General features: G+C 52.6%; 1 protein-coding gene across 3 annotated transcripts in view; it reads left to right on the top strand.

The window, feature by feature from the left end:
• Positions 1–19,186, top strand: part of PSEN2 (presenilin 2) — a 26,697-nt gene extending 7,511 nt beyond the window's left edge. The window contains exons 1-11 of one of the 3 annotated variants that reach the window (XM_011975985.1): positions 2,254–2,344; positions 3,523–3,683; positions 5,336–5,550; positions 7,180–7,321; positions 9,745–9,812; positions 10,473–10,693; positions 11,700–11,798; positions 13,018–13,101; positions 13,484–13,585; positions 16,500–16,618; positions 17,918–18,213. In XM_011975985.1, coding sequence (XP_011831375.1) covers positions 2,266–2,344; positions 3,523–3,683; positions 5,336–5,550; positions 7,180–7,321; positions 9,745–9,812; positions 10,473–10,693; positions 11,700–11,798; positions 13,018–13,101; positions 13,484–13,585; positions 16,500–16,618; positions 17,918–18,073 — 1,446 coding nt within the window. In that variant the 5' untranslated portion in view covers positions 2,254–2,265 and the 3' untranslated portion in view covers positions 18,074–18,213. Of the gene's footprint in view, positions 1–2,253; positions 2,345–3,522; positions 3,684–5,335; positions 5,551–7,179; positions 7,322–9,744; positions 9,813–10,472; positions 10,694–11,699; positions 11,799–13,017; positions 13,102–13,483; positions 13,586–16,499; positions 16,619–17,917 lie in introns of those variants that run through there. The other 2 variants (XM_011975987.1, XM_011975986.1) reach the window with 2 other exon arrangements.
• The last annotated feature ends 154 nt before the right edge of the window (positions 19,187–19,340 follow it).

Below are 19,340 nucleotides of genomic sequence, written 5' to 3'. Positions count from 1 at the left end.
TTCCCCATCTTGGCTAGCTGGTCTTGAACTCCTAACCTTGGGTGATCTGCCCACCTCAGCCTCCCAAAGTACGGGATTATAGACGTGAGCACCGCACCCAGCCCCAGGGAGTGTCTTATTAGTGGTTGGCAACTGAATGGAGAAGTGGGAATTGGAAGGACCTGATTCTACTTGATCCTGGGTCCCCTGCTTCTCCGTCTTCACCCACCCATCAGCTCCCTTTCTCCTTTAAGCAGGTAACTTTGCTCTCTGCTTATCCATTTTTGTTGTGCGTTGCTATTTGGGAACCTATCTTCTGAATGCTACAGCTCTTGTGGGTCTGAAGGGTGAGCCTGCCCTCTGTCCTTAGGGGCTGCAGCCTGTGGTTTTTTAGGTACAGGGACTCCCAGAACTGCTCCTCCAGTCATAGCAGAGATAAGTCACAGGAGCTTGAGAGGCATAGGAAGAACAGAGGGAGGAGGTCGTAGCTTCCCTGTTCGTTCACACCCAAAACAAAACTGTCATGCTAGAAAAGGAGGTATTAAGAGAGCCACCTGTACAGTCTCGTAGCCCATCCAGCACACTGCTCCAGACGGAATGTTATGATTTAGCTTGAGAAAATGCAGCAGCTCTTTGTTTTGGTGCCCCTTTTTGAGTCAGTGAGTTCCCTATTGCCAGAGTGGATAGTGAGGGAAACCCTGCTTCCAGGCAGGAGTCTGTTTAGGATTTATCTAGTGAGGCTGAGCCAAAGGAGGATCTTGAAGTTTCTTCTCTTCAATTTAATTAATTAATTTATTTATTTCTGTAGAGATGGGGTTTTGCCATGTTACTCAGGCTGGTCTTGAACTCCTGGGCTCAAGCGATCCGTCTGCCTCCGCCTCCCAAACCATTGGGATTACAGGCGTGAGCCGAGCCACCATACCCGGCCCTTCTCCTGCATTTCTGCCTGATAATTTCTCTCATTTCCATAGATGATGAAGGAACTAAAGCCAAGAACTTTCCAACGTCTTGCAACTCTTTGGGGTTGTGAGGCTGTGCTCCATTTGTATGGGTTTTGCTGATTCCCAGAACTTCCCTGCGGCCCCGGGGCCTAGTCTGAGGCGACTCTGAGTGAAGAGGGAGGAGGGCCCACACCTCTTTTGTAAAGGCTGCTTTTGTAAAGTTCACTTCAGTTCACATCTTTCTCCTGGTCAGAAACCTTTGGGGGCTCTCCTCTGCTGCATTAAGCTCTTACACCTCCATCAGGCACCAAACTCCTCCCTGGATGGCCCATCCTACCAGGTCCCCACATTTCAGCCACATCCAATTGCTTGATATTATTATCAGGATAGGCCATGTTATGTTCCTAACTCATATGTTTACTTAAGTGGTTACCTCTTTCCAGAATGAGCCCCCTCCTCCAAACTCTGCCTGGTGAAATATTCCTAACCTTTGCAGCTTCATGTCCTTCTAATTTCTTGTGACCTGAGGCATCTATTCCTGACAACTGGTAGACTCTGTCCCCTTCTAACTCTCGGGTGCATTGTCCTTGTCACCTCCCTCCTGGCTTTTAGCTGGCTTTGCTTCCTGCTGTTGTTACTCCTGTACTTGTCTTATCTATCCTAAACAGAAGGTGCTTCAGGCTGGGGAGTTTGTTCATGTTGAAATCCCTGTGATGGAGGTGAGCAGAGGCAGGTTTTGCCTGTGCCTCTTGTTTGGGGATGAAGTTAAAGTCCCTGTGGGAATAATCCAGGCGACAGCCAGGGTCGCTGTCTTCAGAAGGAAGGGCAGCCACAAGTCTTGTTAAGGGGATTGAAATTGGCTGACTTGGAAGGAATCTGCCTGCTTTGTTTAAAAACCACATATAACTGGGTGTAGTTGTTCACACACTGTAATCCCAGTGCTTTGGGAGGCTGAGGCAGGAGGATCACTTGAGGCCAGGGGTTTGGGACTAGCCTGGGCAACAAAGTGAGACCCCCATTTCTACAAAATATTTTAAAAATTAGCCTAGTGTGGTGGCGTACATCTGCAGCCCTAGCTACTGAGGAGGCTGAGGCGGGAGAATTGCTCGAGCCCAGGAGTTCGAGGCTGCAGTGAGCTATGATTGCACCACTGCACTCCAGTCTAAGTGACCAGTGAGACCCTGTCTCTAAAAATAAAAATAAAAATAAAAATCACATATTGTGGGGCGACTTACTTGGAGACGAACTTTCAGCAGAGAGCACACCTGCTATCCTTGCCCAGGGTGTGAAGCTCAGCCCTGAGGGTCTCTAGACAGCGATAACTCAGCCTCTGTCCCCGTCTGGGATGTTGGCAAGAATAGTCAGATTTGCCAGGCGTTGTTTGGAGCTCTTCCCAGCCCGGAATCCTGCATGTGTAGATTTTGGTACACTGGGTCCCCCACTTGGTACTACTGTGTAGAAAGCCCAGTCAGCACTGTTTTGCGGGGGCAGGCTTCCCTCTTGTGGTCCCCTTGGCCTTGGCCTTCCCCTGGGTCACACCCTCAGTGGCACTTCCCCACCCCACACGCCTGCTCCCGTGGTTTAGGTCTCCACTTCTAACCTCAGGAGACCTGGTCCTCAGACGCCTCCCAGACAGCTTCCCCATTTTATCCAATAGACACTCAAAGGGTAAAATTCACAGTCTTTCCCGAGACTCTCTTCTCCGGTCTTCCCTGTCTTAGTCCCCACCTGGCTGCCATTCTAGACTCTGTTTTCTCTCCTGTGTCAGGTCCTGCCCTTGACCTCCTGACCTCTTCTGGACTCTGCCCTCACTTGCATCTATCCTGCTGCTGTCCTCGGTCCTCCTCACCTGCCACAGTCATCTCTGGGGATCACTTTCCCTCCCTGGCCAGTGGCCAAACTGACTTTCATGAACCCAGTTCAGATCTTGTCTGTCACGATTGTCCTCAGGGTGATGTGTGTCTCCTTAACATGGTGCCTGAGACCCTGCTCATCTCCACTGCCCGCCCCACAGTGTGAGGCCCTCACTGGAACATTTTCTGTGCTTCTGCCCTTCCCTCCTCCTGGGAAAACCAGTCTCCATCAGATAGGCTCTTCTCTAGAAAACATTCCTGATCTCTGAGATTTGATTCCACTTTTGTGCTTCTGCACCTACCATCACACACCTGGATCGTATGATTTGTCACATTAGATGATTTTTTTGTTTTGTTTTGTTTTAGGACAAGAGTGTTTCTTACTCATCTTTATATCCTCAGAGCCCAGCATGATCTTTGGTGCATAACAGATGCACCACAGATGTTTGCTGATTGAACGAATGAGCACACTGACAGTTCGGAGCTGCCCTGACTTTCATGGCTGTGGGTTTTGCCCCATGGGATGTGAGTAACCTCAGGCCAGCCCCAGGCAAGGCCACTGCTGCCTCCATGGCAGCTTTCAAGGCCTTTTGTTCTATGGCAGTCGTTTGATTGACAGGCATCTCTTGGACGCTTGTGGAGCAGGACTTGTGTCCAGGTTTCCAGGTCACCTCCAGCCACCCCCAGAGCCCTCCACTGCCTTTGTCTCACAGGAAAGTGGAACAAGGTCCTTGTGCTCCTTTTTCCAGGTACTTCCGGAGGCAGGGCTATGCTCACATTCATGGCCTCTGACAGCGAGGAAGAAGTGTGTGATGAGCGGACATCCCTAATGTCGGCCGAGAGCCCCACACCGCGCTCCTGCCAGGAGGGCAGGCAGGGACCAGAGGACGGAGAGAACATTGCCCAGTGGGTAGGTCCCACCAGCAGCTGGGGGCCTTGAAACAGGTCCCTGGGGCTCCTGTAGCTTACAGATGAAAACCAGATGTTCATTCCCTGATGCGGGAGGGAGAAGGGAAGTAATGATAAGGATTGGCCAAAAGGGTGGGTGGCTGGCCATGGTAGACCTTCCGTCTGCAGGGCTTCACAGGACTCTGCGCATTCACAGCCGGAGATGGACTTGGCAGTGAGCTGAAGGATGCTGTCCACTCTGCCCCCTTAGGTTTACCTTTCTCATGCAGGTCACTGTTTCCACTGTAGTAGGAGAGTTTATTTGGATGCCTGGGTGCTAGGACAGGTAATGCAGAAGCTTAGGATGGTAGCAGGGGAAGCATTTTTTGGCAGATGGCCAGACATAGTAACTGAGAGGAGTCTGCCTGATGCACAGTTGACTTTTGAGCTGGGGATATTTGGGCTGCACTGTGATCATCCGGCCCCCAGGGGAGGAGATTATAACGTTAGAAAGAGTAGAATATCCTTGGGAGAGCCACTTAGTTTTGTCCTTTCTCTCCCGATCAGAGCAAAACATCTGAATTTGCCTGAATCCTGTTCTCTGTTTTGCCCATTATAGAATTAAAAAATGTCTCTGTGTGGATTGTTTTCTTGCAGCCAGTCTTAATCCCTCTTGCTGAAATTTGAGCTCACTTCTCCATGTTCTCCTTGAGAACAGAACCATCGTCCCTAAGCTCTGAGTGAAATCACACCAGCTCAAGGCCACTGCTCGGCCACTCCTCAGCCTTTTCTTGTTAGTTTGTTATCTCTGGGAAGTTTTGTACATTTTAGTCGTTTCAGTTTCTGTTCATGAATAGTCTTCCTTTCCTTTCTTGGCTGAATGGCTAGATTGGGACTCTCTCTGCAGAGAACCGGTACTGAAGCAAATTTTTGGTTTTTGTTTCATTTGGCTTTTTCTTTAGCTGTTCACCTCATTAGCAAGGCAGCCCATGACCCTGACTTGCCACAGTTCTCACAGATCGGTTTGTGCCAGTGTCTGGCAGGTGTCCTGCCCTCCCTTGCTACCTCCTCATTTGTGCCTGCCCACCTTACCAGAGCCTGCGTCTTCTCAGATGCTTAATGCCCGTTTAGCCTCTCTAGTTCAGAGCTGCAAATTTACATGCTTGATTCTGTGGGGCAGAAAATTCAAAGTAATTTCTTCCTCTGCAAATTCCCAGTATCTTAGTCACACTCAAAGAGAGTGTCCTTTGCACTGACTCCTCTAGCTAGTGATTTGTCAACCAAAAATGTTTAGTCTCTGTTTTCCTTCTATCTCCTGGCCTGTCTCCTCCCATATCAGCATGGCCACGTGAACAGAATTGAGTGACCTCCTGAGTCCCTGTATTAGGAAGGGGAAAGATCTTTTGATGTGTTCCAAATTCATTAACCATTTAGTCTTGGGCCTGCAGACCATAGCAGCCTACCTTCCTTCATTTGTGGTGCCTCATCCAGCTCCAAATCTTCTCTACTCTTGTCCTCATAAACTTTTCATATGCCCTAGCAGCTCATAGACTGCTCCTTATATCTGGAAAACAACATTCAAACTTCTCATTTCTGGTTCCAAAAATCCATGCATTACACAGATGGGCTGCCGTAGGGGACATTCCGCGGCCCTCACGATGTGGTTTCCCACAGAGAAGCCAGGAGAACGAGGAGGACGGTGAGGAGGACCCTGACCGCTACGTCTGTAGTGGGGTTCCCGGGCGGCCTCCAGGCCTGGAGGAAGAGCTGACCCTCAAGTACGGGGCAAAGCACGTGATCATGCTGTTTGTGCCGGTCACTCTGTGCATGATCGTGGTGGTAGCCACCATCAAGTCTGTGCGCTTCTACACGGAGAAGAATGGACAGCTGTGAGTTGGGGGCTTGGGGGGCACAGGGTGGGGTGAGGACTGAGTTGTCGGGGGGCAGCAGCCTGTGTTGGTCACTGCATCTACTGCTCCACACCAGCAGTGGTAAAGAGCAGGGATGAAGAACCGCCCAGGTTCATGGCCTGGCTCACTGCCTCCTGGATTGTGACCTACTTGGGCATGCTGTTAATGTCCCTATGCCTCAGTTTCCTTGTCTGTATAATGGGTTAATAACACAGTTACTGGGAGAATTAAGTGAGTTAATACGAGTGAAAGGCTTTGAAGAGTGTCTGCTGCAGGTGAGTGCTCAAGCAAGCTGGATCCTGCCGCAGAAATCAAACTCTTGCTGCAAAGCACTGGGCTCCCTGTTCCTAGTCCTAGATCCTATGAGCGGCTGTGCCACCCATTCCTTTGTGACCGCAAACAAATCACTTCCTCTCTGGGTCTCTGCTTCCTTGAATGTGAAACAAGGTGGTTGGACCAGATATTTCTCAGCTCACTTCCAGCCTTGTGAGAAAGACTTATAAAGCCTTTAGTTTATTTTAGTAAAATACATGCAGAGGCAGCAGCATCGAAAAATGAGAAGCTTCCTCCACTTCTTCCCCCTCCCCTTTCTGTGGTGCTCACTGCTAAGCACCTTCTATAAACATTGTTTTTTTTAATTTCGGGAATTTTTGTTTCATTTTGTGCGTGTTGGTTTGTTTTTTTGTTTCTTTTAAAGAAAGGAATAAGGCCAGGTGTAGTGTCTCATGCCTGTAATCCCAGCACTTCGGGAGACTGAGGCGAGAGGATTATTTGAGCCCAGGAGTTTGAGACTAGCCTGGGAAATGTGAGACCCTGTCTCTACAAAAAATACAAAAATTAGCCAGGTGTGGTGAGACACATCTGTAGTCTCAGCTGCTTGGGAGGCTGAGGTGGAAGAACACCGGAGCCCAGAAGTCAAGGCTGCAGTGAGCCATGATTGCGCCACTGTACTCCAGCCTCAGCAACAGAGTGAGACCCTGTCTCAAATTTTTTTTAAAAAAATTAAAAAAGTAGAGTCCCATCCTCAGGAAGCTTATAGTGTGTGGAGGATTCAGCGCAGCAGAGGTGGAAGCATGGAGAGAATGCAGCCAGCAGTTTGTTTGCAGCAGTCCAGGCTGGGAAGAGTGAGGTTTGGGTGAATTGCTTCCTGTCTCTGCTTCCTGAGCTTATGAACTGCAAGGACAGCAGTTGCTCCAGCGGGTGGGGGTAGGGTAGTAGCAGGTGGAGGGGGGCTGGGCTGGGTGGAGCTGGTGGAGAGGTGTGGGTGGGTGGGGGAATGAGAATTGGATGGGTGAGAGAAGCACCTAGGGAGCCTTTAATCCCTGTGGGGGTGGGGAGGGCAGTGGGGAGGTCATCTAGCCCTCATCCTCACTGCGGCACTGGGCCCAGGTGGCAGGCTGAGAGCCACAGGTCTGTGGTCAGGGTGCCAGGAAATGAGCTGGAGGACAGGAACTGCTCACGGGGGTGGTGCCTGCACTCCATCAGGGCAGCACGTGGGCGGTATGGGCATCCCAGGCACCTCCCCTAGCAGGTCCAGAATCACTCAAGGTGGGGAGCCTCGAGGAGCAGGCAGGGCTGGGAGCGTCAGCCCTTTGCCTCCTCCCTCAGCATCTACACGCCATTCACTGAGGACACGCCCTCGGTGGGCCAGCGCCTCCTCAACTCTGTTCTCAACACCCTCATCATGATCAGCGTCATCGTGGTTATGACCATCTTCTTGGTGGTGCTCTACAAGTACCGCTGCTACAAGGTGAGCCCCTGGCCCTGCCCTCCACCCACCCGTCTCTCTCCCTGTCTGCCCCACACCATGGTGGCAGAGCCTGTGAAACAGCCACCTTTAAAAAACACAAATCAGAGGAAAATAGACCCAGAGTTTTTGTACTCCTTCCCACCCCATCCTGTCTCCCACCATGGATGACCTAATACTGTTGTCTTTTATTTTTATTTATTTTCTTTTTCTTGAAACGTGGTCTTACTCCATTGCCCAGCCTGGAGTGCAGTGGTTCGATCATGACTCACTGCAGCCTCAACCTCCTGGGCTCAAGAAGTTCTCCCGCCCAGCCTCTCAAGTAGCTAGGACTACAGGTGTGCACCACCGTACTTGGCTAATTTTTAAATTTTTTTTTGTGGAGGCTAGATCTCATAGTGTTGCCCAGGCTGGTCTCAAATTCCTGGACTCAAGTGATCCTCCCACCTTGGCCTCCCAAAGGTCTGGGATTACATGTGTGAGTCATTGCACCCAGCCTGTTTTCTTTTAAATTTGCACATTATCCCACTTGAGTTCCTCATTGCAGTGTTCCAAGCATCATTTCTCATAGTTCGAAGTTAATTTTGTTTAGCTTCTCTTTCTGAAGTTCTATTTTAGGCTCCTCTCACCCCAATACGTCCCCTGAAGATTTATTTTTAGTTTTCCTTTTCCTTTTCGTGCAAGGATGTGCAGATGCCATGCTGAGGTCTTCCAGCCCTGGGAGACTTTTGGGTTGTAGCTGCCTATAGCTGCTAAGTAGCCCCAGGGAGTAGTGGAAGGGCAGATCCCATCTGGCCAGGATTATGGGCACTGCCTGTCTCCAAAGATGCCATAAGCTTTTAGACAGCGGCTTCAGGCTTTTCTCCCAGGGAAGGGGTTGAACCACTAAAGATGGAAAGGTGATTAAGCTGGGCATTACCTATTTTAAAACTGTTTACACACAGGTGCCTCACAACATTTTTTGTTCAGGCAGCTGCCATCCATGGAGCAGGTAGATAGTGGTACAGAGTGCCCAGGCTAGAGGGATGGGACAGGGGCAGTGCAGGGAGGGAGCTGAGCCCCGTTCCAGTGGGGGCAGCAGGGGGAAGGCCATGGGAGGGGCTGCAGGACATGTCCTGAGCTGAAGCTTATCAATAAGTAATGAGTACCAGCTGGGCATGGTGGTGCATGCCTGTGGTCCCAACTACTCGGGAGACTGAGGCAGGAGGATCGCCTGACCCCAGGAGTTCAAGTCTAGCCTGGGCGATGTAGTAAGACCCTGTCTCTAAAAAAAATAATAATAAAATAAGTAACAATTACCTGTGTAACTGTGACGAGGCAGGGTTTGAACATTGCCACTGGGAGGTTGGCAGATGGTGGGAAGCAGGGTGGAGGGCTGCTGGTTTGGAGCAGAGGATACAGATTGCATGAGGTCAAGCTAGAAATTGCATGGCAGGTGTGAAGTGCTGGCACCACTGAGGGCAGTAGGTGTCTGGTGGCCAGTCCCAGAGGCTGTGAAGAGGGGCTCAGCCATCTGTCCAGTAGGGCTTCCTTGGAGGTTCCGCAACACAGGCAGATGATGGTGGCCCGGGCGGCCAGGTGGTGGCTGGGAGGAAGAGGGTCGGCACGTCCCAGAGGCAGCCCTTTCCCCTTTTGGCTGTGCATACAGCATGGCCGTGGAGGCTGCTTTCACTCCAGGTAGACCAGGGCCAAGCTGAGGTCCCAGTGGGTTGAGCTGGTGACTGATGAGTTGGTCCTCAGGGGTGAAGCTGATGGGAAGTCATATCACTGTCCTGCTGATGGCCAGCTAAGGGACTGGATTAGGATCAGCCCCCTCTTGTCCTTCACTCTCCTATGCTTGGCCAGGAGACAGGAACAGGTCTTTCTGAGGACCTGTTTGTAGGTCCCAAGGGTGGGAGGGGACTTCCCGGGTTCTCTGTTGAGGCCACCCTATCTAAAATAGCACCCCAGTGAGTCTCCTGTCACTGTATCCTGCTAACATTTTTTTCTTCATGGCCCTCATCATTACTTGCTAATATACTGTAAATTTGTCTATATGTCATCTAGCTCCCCTTACACTGGAACACAATGCCCATGGGCAGAGACTTTGCTAGCCTTGGCTTCAGAACCTAGAACAGTGCCTGGCAAGTAGAAGACACCCAGCATTACCTTTCTAACTGAACGAGTAGAGTTGGGGGAGACTGCAAGGCTATGCCAACAGACCTGAGGGAGTCTTGTCTGCACACACTGCAAGGTGACCTGAGGGGAACTCCTTGGATTTCTGTGCCCTCTGTATCTGTAAGGTGGCCACCTGATCCCTTCCAACATAGGCATGAAGTAGCCTAACAAAGAGCATTCAGGCTTCGGTATCAGTCCCAGGGTCCTGGGGGCCTTAGGATTTGTGGCACTTGGGGATACCTTGTGATTGTGCCATTTCTGTTGTCTAGTTCATCCATGGCTGGTTGATCATGTCTTCGCTGATGCTGCTGTTCCTCTTCACCTATATCTACCTTGGGTAAGTGGCAGACGAACAGCACTGGGAGCCCCTCTCCATGCGGCACAAGTGGACATGGGCATGAGGACCTGGGCAGGGAAAGGTGACCGTCGAGCTCCAGTGTTCCCCAGTGCCAGCCGTTCTGGAATCCAGGCCTTCATGGCCCTCTCTCATGGCCTTGACACAGGGGAGTAGAAGTGGGGCTGCATGGTGGACCCCACGTTTCTGTCTTGTTCCTGATTTAAAACGAACCCTTCATGGAGAAGGCGCTCTGTGAACCCCAGGGGGATAGAAATTCCACAAAATTTACATTCTAATTTTTGGGCTAGGCCTGGGTACTTCCTGGTTTGTGGGAAAAAGTATCTGTTCTATTGCCCCTTGATTTGGGATATCATCCTGACCTAGGGGCCCAAAGGGACTGGAGGGACAAGAGAAAACACCTTCCCAAGGACCTTTTCATGTGCACAGGGTCTTCCAGGTCATGCCTGTACACTTTTCTGTGACCTGTTCCAAACATCCCCACCTTGTTCTAGAAAATGTCTCAAATGGTAAATTGTAAGGACAGTGAAGGTCGGGGAAGGAAATGTTAGTAAGGAGGGCCAGGTTGGGACTGAATGGTGGTAAACTGCTAGACTGTAATGTCTCCACTGAGTCCCACTCACAGGCTCCTTGGTCCTGCAGGGAAGTGTTGAAGACCTACAATGTGGCCATGGACTACCCCACCCTCTTGCTGACTGTCTGGAACTTCGGGGCGGTGGGCATGGTGTGTATCCACTGGAAGGGCCCCCTGGTGCTGCAGCAGGCCTACCTCATCATGATCAGTGCACTCATGGCCTTGGTGTTCATCAAGTACCTCCCAGAGTGGTCCGCGTGGGTCATCCTGGGCGCCATCTCTGTGTACGGTAGGCGGGCAGCAAAGCTGGTGGGGGCAGCGGGGGCGATGTCCGGAGCCAAATTGTCCCCAGTGCTGCACAAGGAGGGCAGGTGCTGAAGGACTTGCTTCCCTTCCTGCAGAGGCCTGGGTGGGCTTCCTCCTGAGAGTCACCTTTGTAAAACATAGAGGGGTCCACTATTTCGGGAACACTCCTGGTGATCTAGATAAAACACGGTAGTCACTGAGCTCCTCATTTGCCCTTTTTTTTCTTTCTTTTTTTTTTTTTTTTTTTTGAGATGGAGTCTTGCTCTCTCTGTCGCCCAGGCTGGAGTGCAGTGGCGCCATCTCGGCTGACTGCAACCTCTGCCTCCCGTGTTCAAGCGATTCTCCTGTCTCAGCCTCCCAAGTAGATAGGATTACGGGCGTGTGCCACCACACTGGGCTAATTTTTGTATTTTTAGTAGAGATGGGGTTTCACCATGTTGGCCAGGCAGATCTCGAACTCCTGACCTTGTGATCGGCCCACCTCGGCCTCCCAAAGTGCTGGGATTACAGGTGTGAGCCACTGCGCCCGGCCCTGATTTTCCATTATTATCAATATGCTGATTGAGCAAGTGCACTGTTAAGCACTGGGCACACTGTAAGTGATTTATCAAGACAGTCCTTTGGGCACAGTGCCTATACATAACCACAAATGTTAGCTGCTATTTGATACTACCATGATTATCATTGCCAGTATTGTTACTTCCGTTTTAGGTTAAGGAATTTGAGGCTTAAGAGAAGTGGGACTCCCCAGCCTGGCCACCACGTCTCGGGTGCACAGCTCCTCCATGCTTGCAGTTGCCTGTGAGGCCCTACTCTGGCTCACACCAGGGCCTGCTCTAAGTTGTGACTGGAGATTGAGAGTTTGGGATGCCAGCCCAGAAGCAAGGCATGCTCTGAGAGCTCCACCCAGGGCTCCTGTGCTACAGGGCTGGCTCTTCTTCAGGGGGCTGTTTGGGGATAACTTGACAAGGATGTCTCTGTTTTCCCAGATCTCGTGGCTGTGCTGTGTCCCAAAGGGCCTCTGAGAATGCTGGTAGAAACTGCCCAGGAGAGAAACGAGCCCATATTCCCTGCCCTGATATACTCATGTGAGTGGTCCCTCCGTGCCTCTACCTGACTCAGGGTCAGCAGGCAGCCTATGGGGGGACAAGGGCCTGCTTCCTGGCCGTGGCTTTCAGAGTTGACTAGGAGATGCTCACCCTTTCCCTGAGCAAAGAGGAGGAGCTGGCCTTGGTGATCCCTGGAGGATCTCCACTTTCAGAAACCAGGGAGGGTAGTATCTTGCTATTAACACAGTAAGAAGCTTAGAAACGTAGTACAGGAAGCAGGCGTCTGCTAGGATGTGGCGCAGCCCCTGACTTCATCCCGTTCATCCTCCAGTGGCACAGTGGCATGCTGTGGTGCAGGTTTGCATTCCTGTGAGCCCGCAGCCACACCTCAGCTCCCCAGGCTCTTGAGAAGGGACTTTGGAGAGGGATTCTTCAGGGCAGGGGGTCGGGGAGCAAGGAGCTCCTGGGCTTCCTTGACAGCAGCGTGGCTGATTGGCATTAACCCTAACTGAAGGGAAGGCACACGGGATGGCCCCTGGCCTCGGGGTCAGTGTGTAGAGATTTGGACTTACACATGCAGTCAGCAAAAGCACATCAAGTCCCTACTTTGTGACAGGCACTGTGCTAGGCACTGAGGGACCCAGCAGGAAAGAAGACCACAGGGTCCCAGGCCTCATGGAGCTCACAGCCCTGGGATTGTGATGCCCTCAGTTTGCTAATGGCAGAGCTTAAATAGAGCCTGAATTTCTGGAGCTGTGGTTTCTGCAGGGTGGCCTGGGAAAGAGTTTATGGAACAGCTACAGAGTGCTAGGTATCTCCATGCAGCTGAGGAATCGAGCAGTAGAGGAGAATCACCCGCAGCGCGGCCCCACGGGAAAGCACATTCCAGGCACATTCCAAGGATGAGCAAAGACCATGTATGGAAAGTCTGTGCTAGGACTGTTGTTGAGTGTCCCAGGGCTCTGGGAATTCACCCGTGAACAGTGAGGTCCTGCCTCTGATAGATCTGGTTCTTCTTACGCTCTAGGAGGGGAGACAAACAGTAACAGAATAGACAAATGCAGGAGTCAAGAGGGAGTGACTCCGGACCCCTCCCACAACGGCCTCCTAACAATGGAGCATGAACAGATACCTGCAGGATGGCGGGATGGAGGGTCCTGTGCAGGCTTTCTGGGACGCAGACTGGTCACCTCCCCCAGGCCCTGCAGGCAGCCACTGTTAGCACCGCCTGAGGCGTGAACCTTTTCCCCTCCCCCAGCCGCCATGGTGTGGACGGTCGGCATGGCGAAGCTGGACCCCTCCTCTCAGGGTGCCCTCCAGCTCCCCTATGACCCGGAGATGGGTGAGTATCCAGGGGAGCTAACAGCCTCTCATCACTGGGGGGCAGCTCCCTACCTGCACGCAGCTCTGCCCGGCCTGGCCTCTCTGAGAGGCATGAGTTCAGGAGGAGCAGAGGGAAAGGTCCTTTGAAAACCAGCCGGACACATGGGGCTTGAAGATTCAGCGAGTGTTGGACCCTTGGTCCTCTGCCAACCTCTGTTGCTTCGTTCTGCTGGGCATGGGTGGGGCAGGGGAGGGGAAGCCCTGGCATCAGGCACTGGTGCTCAGGGGGACCCCTTCCTGGAGCTTTGTTCCCAGGGACCACTCTGACCAGCTCTTGTCTGTCTCCCTTGTTGTCCCCTCCTCATGGCAATGATGGTCATCTTCTCTTCCTGGACACCCAGAAGAAGACTCCTATGACAGTTTTGGGGAGCCTTCATACCCCGAAGTCTTTGAGCCTCCCCTGACTGGCTACCCAGGGGAGGAACTGGAGGAAGAGGAGGAAAGTAAGGTGCCCATGTTCACACGGCCTGCTTCAGCCCGGGGCAGGAGTGAAGACGGAGGGTGGAGGCTCCCTGCAGCCTGGGTGGAGGAGGGCGTGAGGGGAGGGGCCCCTTTTCCCATTGGAGGCATCTCTGTGGAAGTAGGAGATATCTGCAGCGCTGGGGTCTTCTCAGCAGACCCCATGTAGTTGTCTGGCGTGTATTGAGTGTGGACCATGTGCCCGTGCTGTGCTGGGTGAGGCCCAGCCCTAGTGGGACCTGCAGACTAAGGAGACGTGGGCAGTAATCACGCAGACTGCAGAAGCCAGGGACTGTGAAGCAGGCCATGGGGGCAGGAGAGCATGCCATGGGGCTTCTTGACCTGGTTGGCAGGAATTAGGGAAAGTCACCTGAGGAAATAACTGCTGAGCTGAGCTCTGAAGGTTGAGTCACAGCAGTCCCTAGAGGAGAGGAGCACAGGGTGGGGAGCGTTTCCTGACAGGCAGACTCAGGAGTCAGAGGAAGCTGGAGCGGGATGCAGAGAGCAGAAGTGTGGGAGGGCCTTGCAGACAGGCCTGGAGACACACTGAGATAGGGGTTCATCCTGGCGTCAGTACGCGGTGCCTGCCCAATACCCAGTGCCCGCCCAATACCAAGTGCCCGCCCACTGCAGCGTGCCAGGCGGCAGCCTGGAGCAGGGAGATGCTGCGGTGTCGTAACAGCCCCTGCCTTGAGAGGTGCCTTATGGGAGCAACCTGGTAACAGTGGCCTGGCATACAGGACTCCAGTGACGCGGGAGGGGCAAGCTAAGATCGCTCTGCGGTGGGTCTGGAAGGAGGAGCAGGTGCACACCCCCAGGCAGGCTTGTGGGAGATGTTTATTCCAAGGCCAAGTGGTGTGCTGCAGACCAGGAGTTAGCACAGATCCCACGGGGCCCACAGGACTGGCCTCCCTCCAGACACCAGCCACGAGCTCTGGAGGGTCTAAATGCCACTTGTGCTTCTGACTGGCTGCAAATTTAGGGCTGCATGATCCCCTTAGGTTCAATAACTTGTTAGAATGACTCACAGAACTCAGGAAAGCACTACACTTAAAATTGCAGTGTTTTTTTGTTTGTTTGTTTGTTTTTTGTTTGTTTGTTTTTGTCATTGTTGTCATTTTGTTTTGGAGACAGGTTCTCGCTCTGTCGCCCAGGCTGGAGTGCAGTAGCACGATCGTGGCTCACTGCAACTTTGACTTCCTGGGCTCAAGTGATCCTCCTACCTCAGCCTCCTGAGTAGCTGGGATACAGGCACATGCTACCACACTTGGTTCATTTTTATATTTTTAATAGAGACAAGGTTTTGACTTGTTGCCCGGGCTGGTCTCGAACTCCTGGGCTCAAGCCATCCATATGCCTTGGCCTCCCAGAGTACTGGCATTATAGGTCTGAGCCACAGCACTCAGCCAAAATTAGTTCTATTATAAGAGATGCAACTCAGGACCAGCCAAATGAAGAAACACAGAGCATGTGAGAGGGCCCCCAGCACGTGTTTCCTGTGTCCTCTCTTCGGGGGCAGGACACGTTACCCCCTCTTGTTGTCCGGGGGGAGAGAAACAAGGCAGCACCATGGGCTGAGAGGGGGATGACTGTCAGGACTAGGCCAAGGACGGTGTGGAGGGGTCCATCGGGAAGGTGGTGTGGCTTACCACACTTACTCAGGAGAGCATCCATGTGGGAGGGGGTGGGGGCTGCAGGACATCTGGAGGGACATACCAGCAGGCACCAGAGCCAGGGAAGAACTCAGGGTTTGACACGTTGGAGCCATCAGCATGTACATGTTGTCAAAATGAGGCCCGAGAAGAGTAGCCAGGGAGGGTGCAGGGTCAGGGTCGGTGACATTTACAGAGGAAGGGAAGGTGCATCGGAGGACCCTGAGGAGTAGCCAGAGGCAGATGGGTGCCGCAGGTGGTGTGAGGACTGCAGGTGTCCCCTGGGGACCAGAGAGCATTGGTCAGGACATGGGACCTGGTGCCTCTAGGTTTCCAAGGTGACTGGGAGATGAGTGCAGGGTTTTTTTTCAGAGTCCTGATGGAAGAAGGAGTGATAAGGAAGGGGAGCCAGCACATGAAAGCAGGAGCAAGGGCCCAGGACAGGAAGAGCTGTCTTTCTAGGATGGGCAAGACTGGAACCTGTTTGTTAGGCTCTGAGAAGGAACCAGCTAAAGGGGAGGAGTTGGGATCCAAGAGGAAGTGATGCTGATGGATTGGACCTGGTGGGGGAAGGATGGACGCTGGGGCCAGGAGCGGGAGGGACACCTGCAGGGCTGGAAGGGCAAGGGAGGTGGGTCTCCATGGTTTGTGTTTATTGCATAACCATTTTTATTGTCTACAGTGAGCAAAGTTATCCTATAAATAAGTGTCAGGGACCATTGCACTAAAGAAAACAAACCTGAGAGCATTTTGGAAGCTCTAATTTTCTGATCAGTAATGGGTAGACTAATTCCCAGTTATATTTACCTATTGTAAGGTGAAAGGGTCTTCAGAGGACCTCTGTCTTGGTGTTATATGTGCTTTTGAATGCACTGAAATTAAATTCCCTAAAAATTTGTAATTCAGGCTTCATACTAAATTGTACAGCAGTGCCCAGCCCCAGGCCATGCATTCCTATTTGTTCTTTACTCACTGAGTGCCCAACACCGGTTTTACCTGAGTTTCAGAACTGCCCGCTTTTCTCTGCCCAGGTTGTAAGTCACCCAGTTCACAGGTGTCCCCTGCTTTCCCACTGGCCACTGATTTGGGGAGATAGCTGTCCTTGTCCGCAGTCCACATGGCAGCTTCTAGAGGCCAGGTGGGCTGGGCTGGGCAGACTGGCTGGGCCTTCTGGACCAGGGTTTCTCTTCTTTTTCCATTCCGTGCACGCCTCCTCAGCACGGGTTCACTGTCTCTCCTCACACAGGGGGTGTGAAGCTTGGCCTCGGGGACTTCATCTTCTACAGTGTGCTGGTGGGCAAGGCGGCGGCCACGGGCAGCGGGGACTGGAATACCACGCTGGCCTGCTTCGTGGCCATCCTCATTGTGAGTGGCTGGGGATGTGTCTGACTGCCCCCTGGTGGTGGGGCCCCCAGAGTCCTCATTGTGGTGGGGGCGGGTCCCAGGATCCCTGGGGATTTTTCATTTCTTCTCTTCCCTCTGAGGGACAAGACCAGGGAGCGGGGCTGGAAGGGTCAGCTTGAGACCGAGGCTCACAGGAGGTGTGCTCGCCCCTAGGTGGGCTCCAGCCTGCGGAGGACAGTGCAGGGGAGGGTGAGGAGAGCACTGGCCCCAGCGTGGCTGAGCATACAGCCTCCAGGCCGGGGACCCAGCTGACAGCTTTGTGCAGTGATGATACCCTTGAGGTGGTTGCGATGACATCAGATTTGCAGAAAATAAAATTGCTTAAGGGCCTTGCCTGTGGGCACAAAGCTAGTGAGGACTGTGTTTTCCCCTCCTCCATGCCACTGAGACACCACAGGGTCTGAATCTGGGGCACTAGGGCTGGCCCTGTTACTGTGAATTGCAGCAGTGAAATGTGCAGGTCCCATCGTCAGTTAACCTGGCCAGATACACATAATGGGGAGATGTCCTGCCGTGACTTCATCTCAGAGATTTCCCTGTCACGTTAGAGGAGGTGGAGTGTCTGAGTTGTGCGCTTGGTGTCTGCCCCTTGGTGAAAACCCTGGGCATGGCATGGTTAAAGTTGATGCTCTAGTGTCCAGAAGATTTTGCTTTTGCCCACAAGTACATCAGGGATGGGATGATCGACCTAGGCTGCTCCACCACCAGACTGCCTGACCTGAGCCCTGCTGCCCCCAAGGATAGAGAAGGCACCCTGGTTCCCTGTACTCACCTGGACCACTGCCTGCATCAGCCAGGTCAGGGGAGGATGGGCAGCCCCCACACCTGCTTCCCAGGGGCAGGTTGGCTGGCAGCTCTGATTCCCTTGGTGCCAGCTGCTGAGAACCTTACTGCCATTTCAGTTGAGCCCACCTAGCTCTCATATAAATACATGTTCCCTGAGGGCATCTTACCATCCCATGTGACCACTCTAGCCAGACAGGGGAGGCAGCACGACCTGGGGGCACAGCACTGCTCCAGGAGTCGGGAGGCCTGCCTTCTGGTTCACTCACTAACAGGTGGGGTGATCCAATGGGGGTGAGAACTTCTGCCCTCAACACCTCAAGAGCTGTTGGAGGACCAGGAAAGATAATGGGGTGTCTAGCGCCGTTGTCCGACTGGTCCTCGAACAAGCTTCTGCGCCCAGGGACTAGACCATGACTCACAGCTCCCGTCCACGCCAGGGATCACCACGCTCACCCTCCCCTCCGTGTCCTGCAGGGCTTGTGTCTGACCCTCCTGCTGCTTGCTGTCTTCAAGAAGGCGTTGCCCGCCCTCCCCATCTCCATCACGTTTGGGCTCATCTTTTACTTCTCCACGGACAACCTGGTGCGACCATTCATGGACACCCTGGCCTCCCATCAGCTCTACATCTGAGGGACGTGGTGCGCCACAGGCCGCAAGCTGCCTGGAATTTTCACTGGATGCGGTTGTATAGTTTTACACTCTAGTGCCATATATTTTTAAGACTTTTCTTTCCTTAAAAAAAATAAAGTGCGTATTTACTTGGTGAGGAGGAAGCAGAACCAGCTCTTTGGTGCCAGCTGTTTCATCACCAGACTTTGGATCCCTCTTTGGGGAGCGCCTCACTTCATGGACAGGAAGCACAGCGGGTTTATCCAGATGAACTGAGAAGATCAGATCAGGGCGGGGAAAGCATCCGGCATGAGGGCCGAGATACATAAAGATGTGCCTCTGTTCGGGACCAGGACCGAGTGCTCGGGAGTGGCGCCTGGCACTTGGGTCCTCTGGCTGGAGAGGAAAAGCCAGTTCCCTACGAGGAGTGTTCCAATGCTTTGTCCATGATGTCCTTGTTATTTTATTGCCTTTAGAAACCGAGTCCTGTTCTTGTTATGGCAGTCACACTGCTGGGAAGTGGCTTAATAGTAATATCAATAAATGGATGAGTCCTGTTGGAATCTTGGAGTTTGGTCCATTGTAAATATTGACCCCTCTCCCTGCATCTTGGGCTCCTTTGGGATAACCTGTGCTGTGAGCTCAGAAGGGAGGCAGTTTGCCCCATTCGAAGGAGCTTTTAATGACCTCACCTCTCTGCACACATTTCTTTAACTAGAAAGTTTCCTAAGCAGAGGCGTTAGGAGAGCGGGGAGGCCTGATATCTGCCAGCCCTGGGCTGTAAGGCTGCGGGTGCCAAGCAGGTCCCTGGACTCAGTTGTGCATGACAGCACGAACACTGCCAGGTGGTTGCCAAAACATCCAGTGGTTCCTTCAGCAAGTGTTCACCCTCTGTAGAAGCCTGTGAGGGCCTGAGCTCAGAAACCACTCTCCTTTCCTTCTCTGGCTGTGGCCCTGGGCGCTGTGGCGGGAGAGTGGACAGGTGGGCTTTGCCTTCTCCGTGCATCAATCATGGGTTGTAAAGAGAATCTCAGAAGTGCCTCTTCCTGAGCACAGTGGCTCACACCTGTAATCCCAATACTTCGGGGGGTCAAGGCGGAAGGATCACTTGAGCCCAGGAGTTTGATACCAGCCTGGGCAACATATCAAGACTTTGTACGAAACAAAATTTAAAAATTAGCCAATCATAGTGGCGTGCGCTTGTAGTCTCAGCTACTCTGGAGGCTGAGGTGGGAGGATCACTTAAGCCCAGGAGGCTGAGGCTGCAGTGAGCTGAGATCAAGCAGGT

Source organism: Mandrillus leucophaeus, unplaced genomic scaffold (genome assembly GCF_000951045.1).
Source record: "Mandrillus leucophaeus isolate KB7577 unplaced genomic scaffold, Mleu.le_1.0 Scaffold1605, whole genome shotgun sequence".
In the NCBI taxonomy this organism is placed as follows: Eukaryota; Metazoa; Chordata; class Mammalia; order Primates; family Cercopithecidae; genus Mandrillus; species Mandrillus leucophaeus.
Note: the sequence above shows the minus strand (reverse complement) of the source record. Positions and strands in the feature narration are given on the sequence as shown.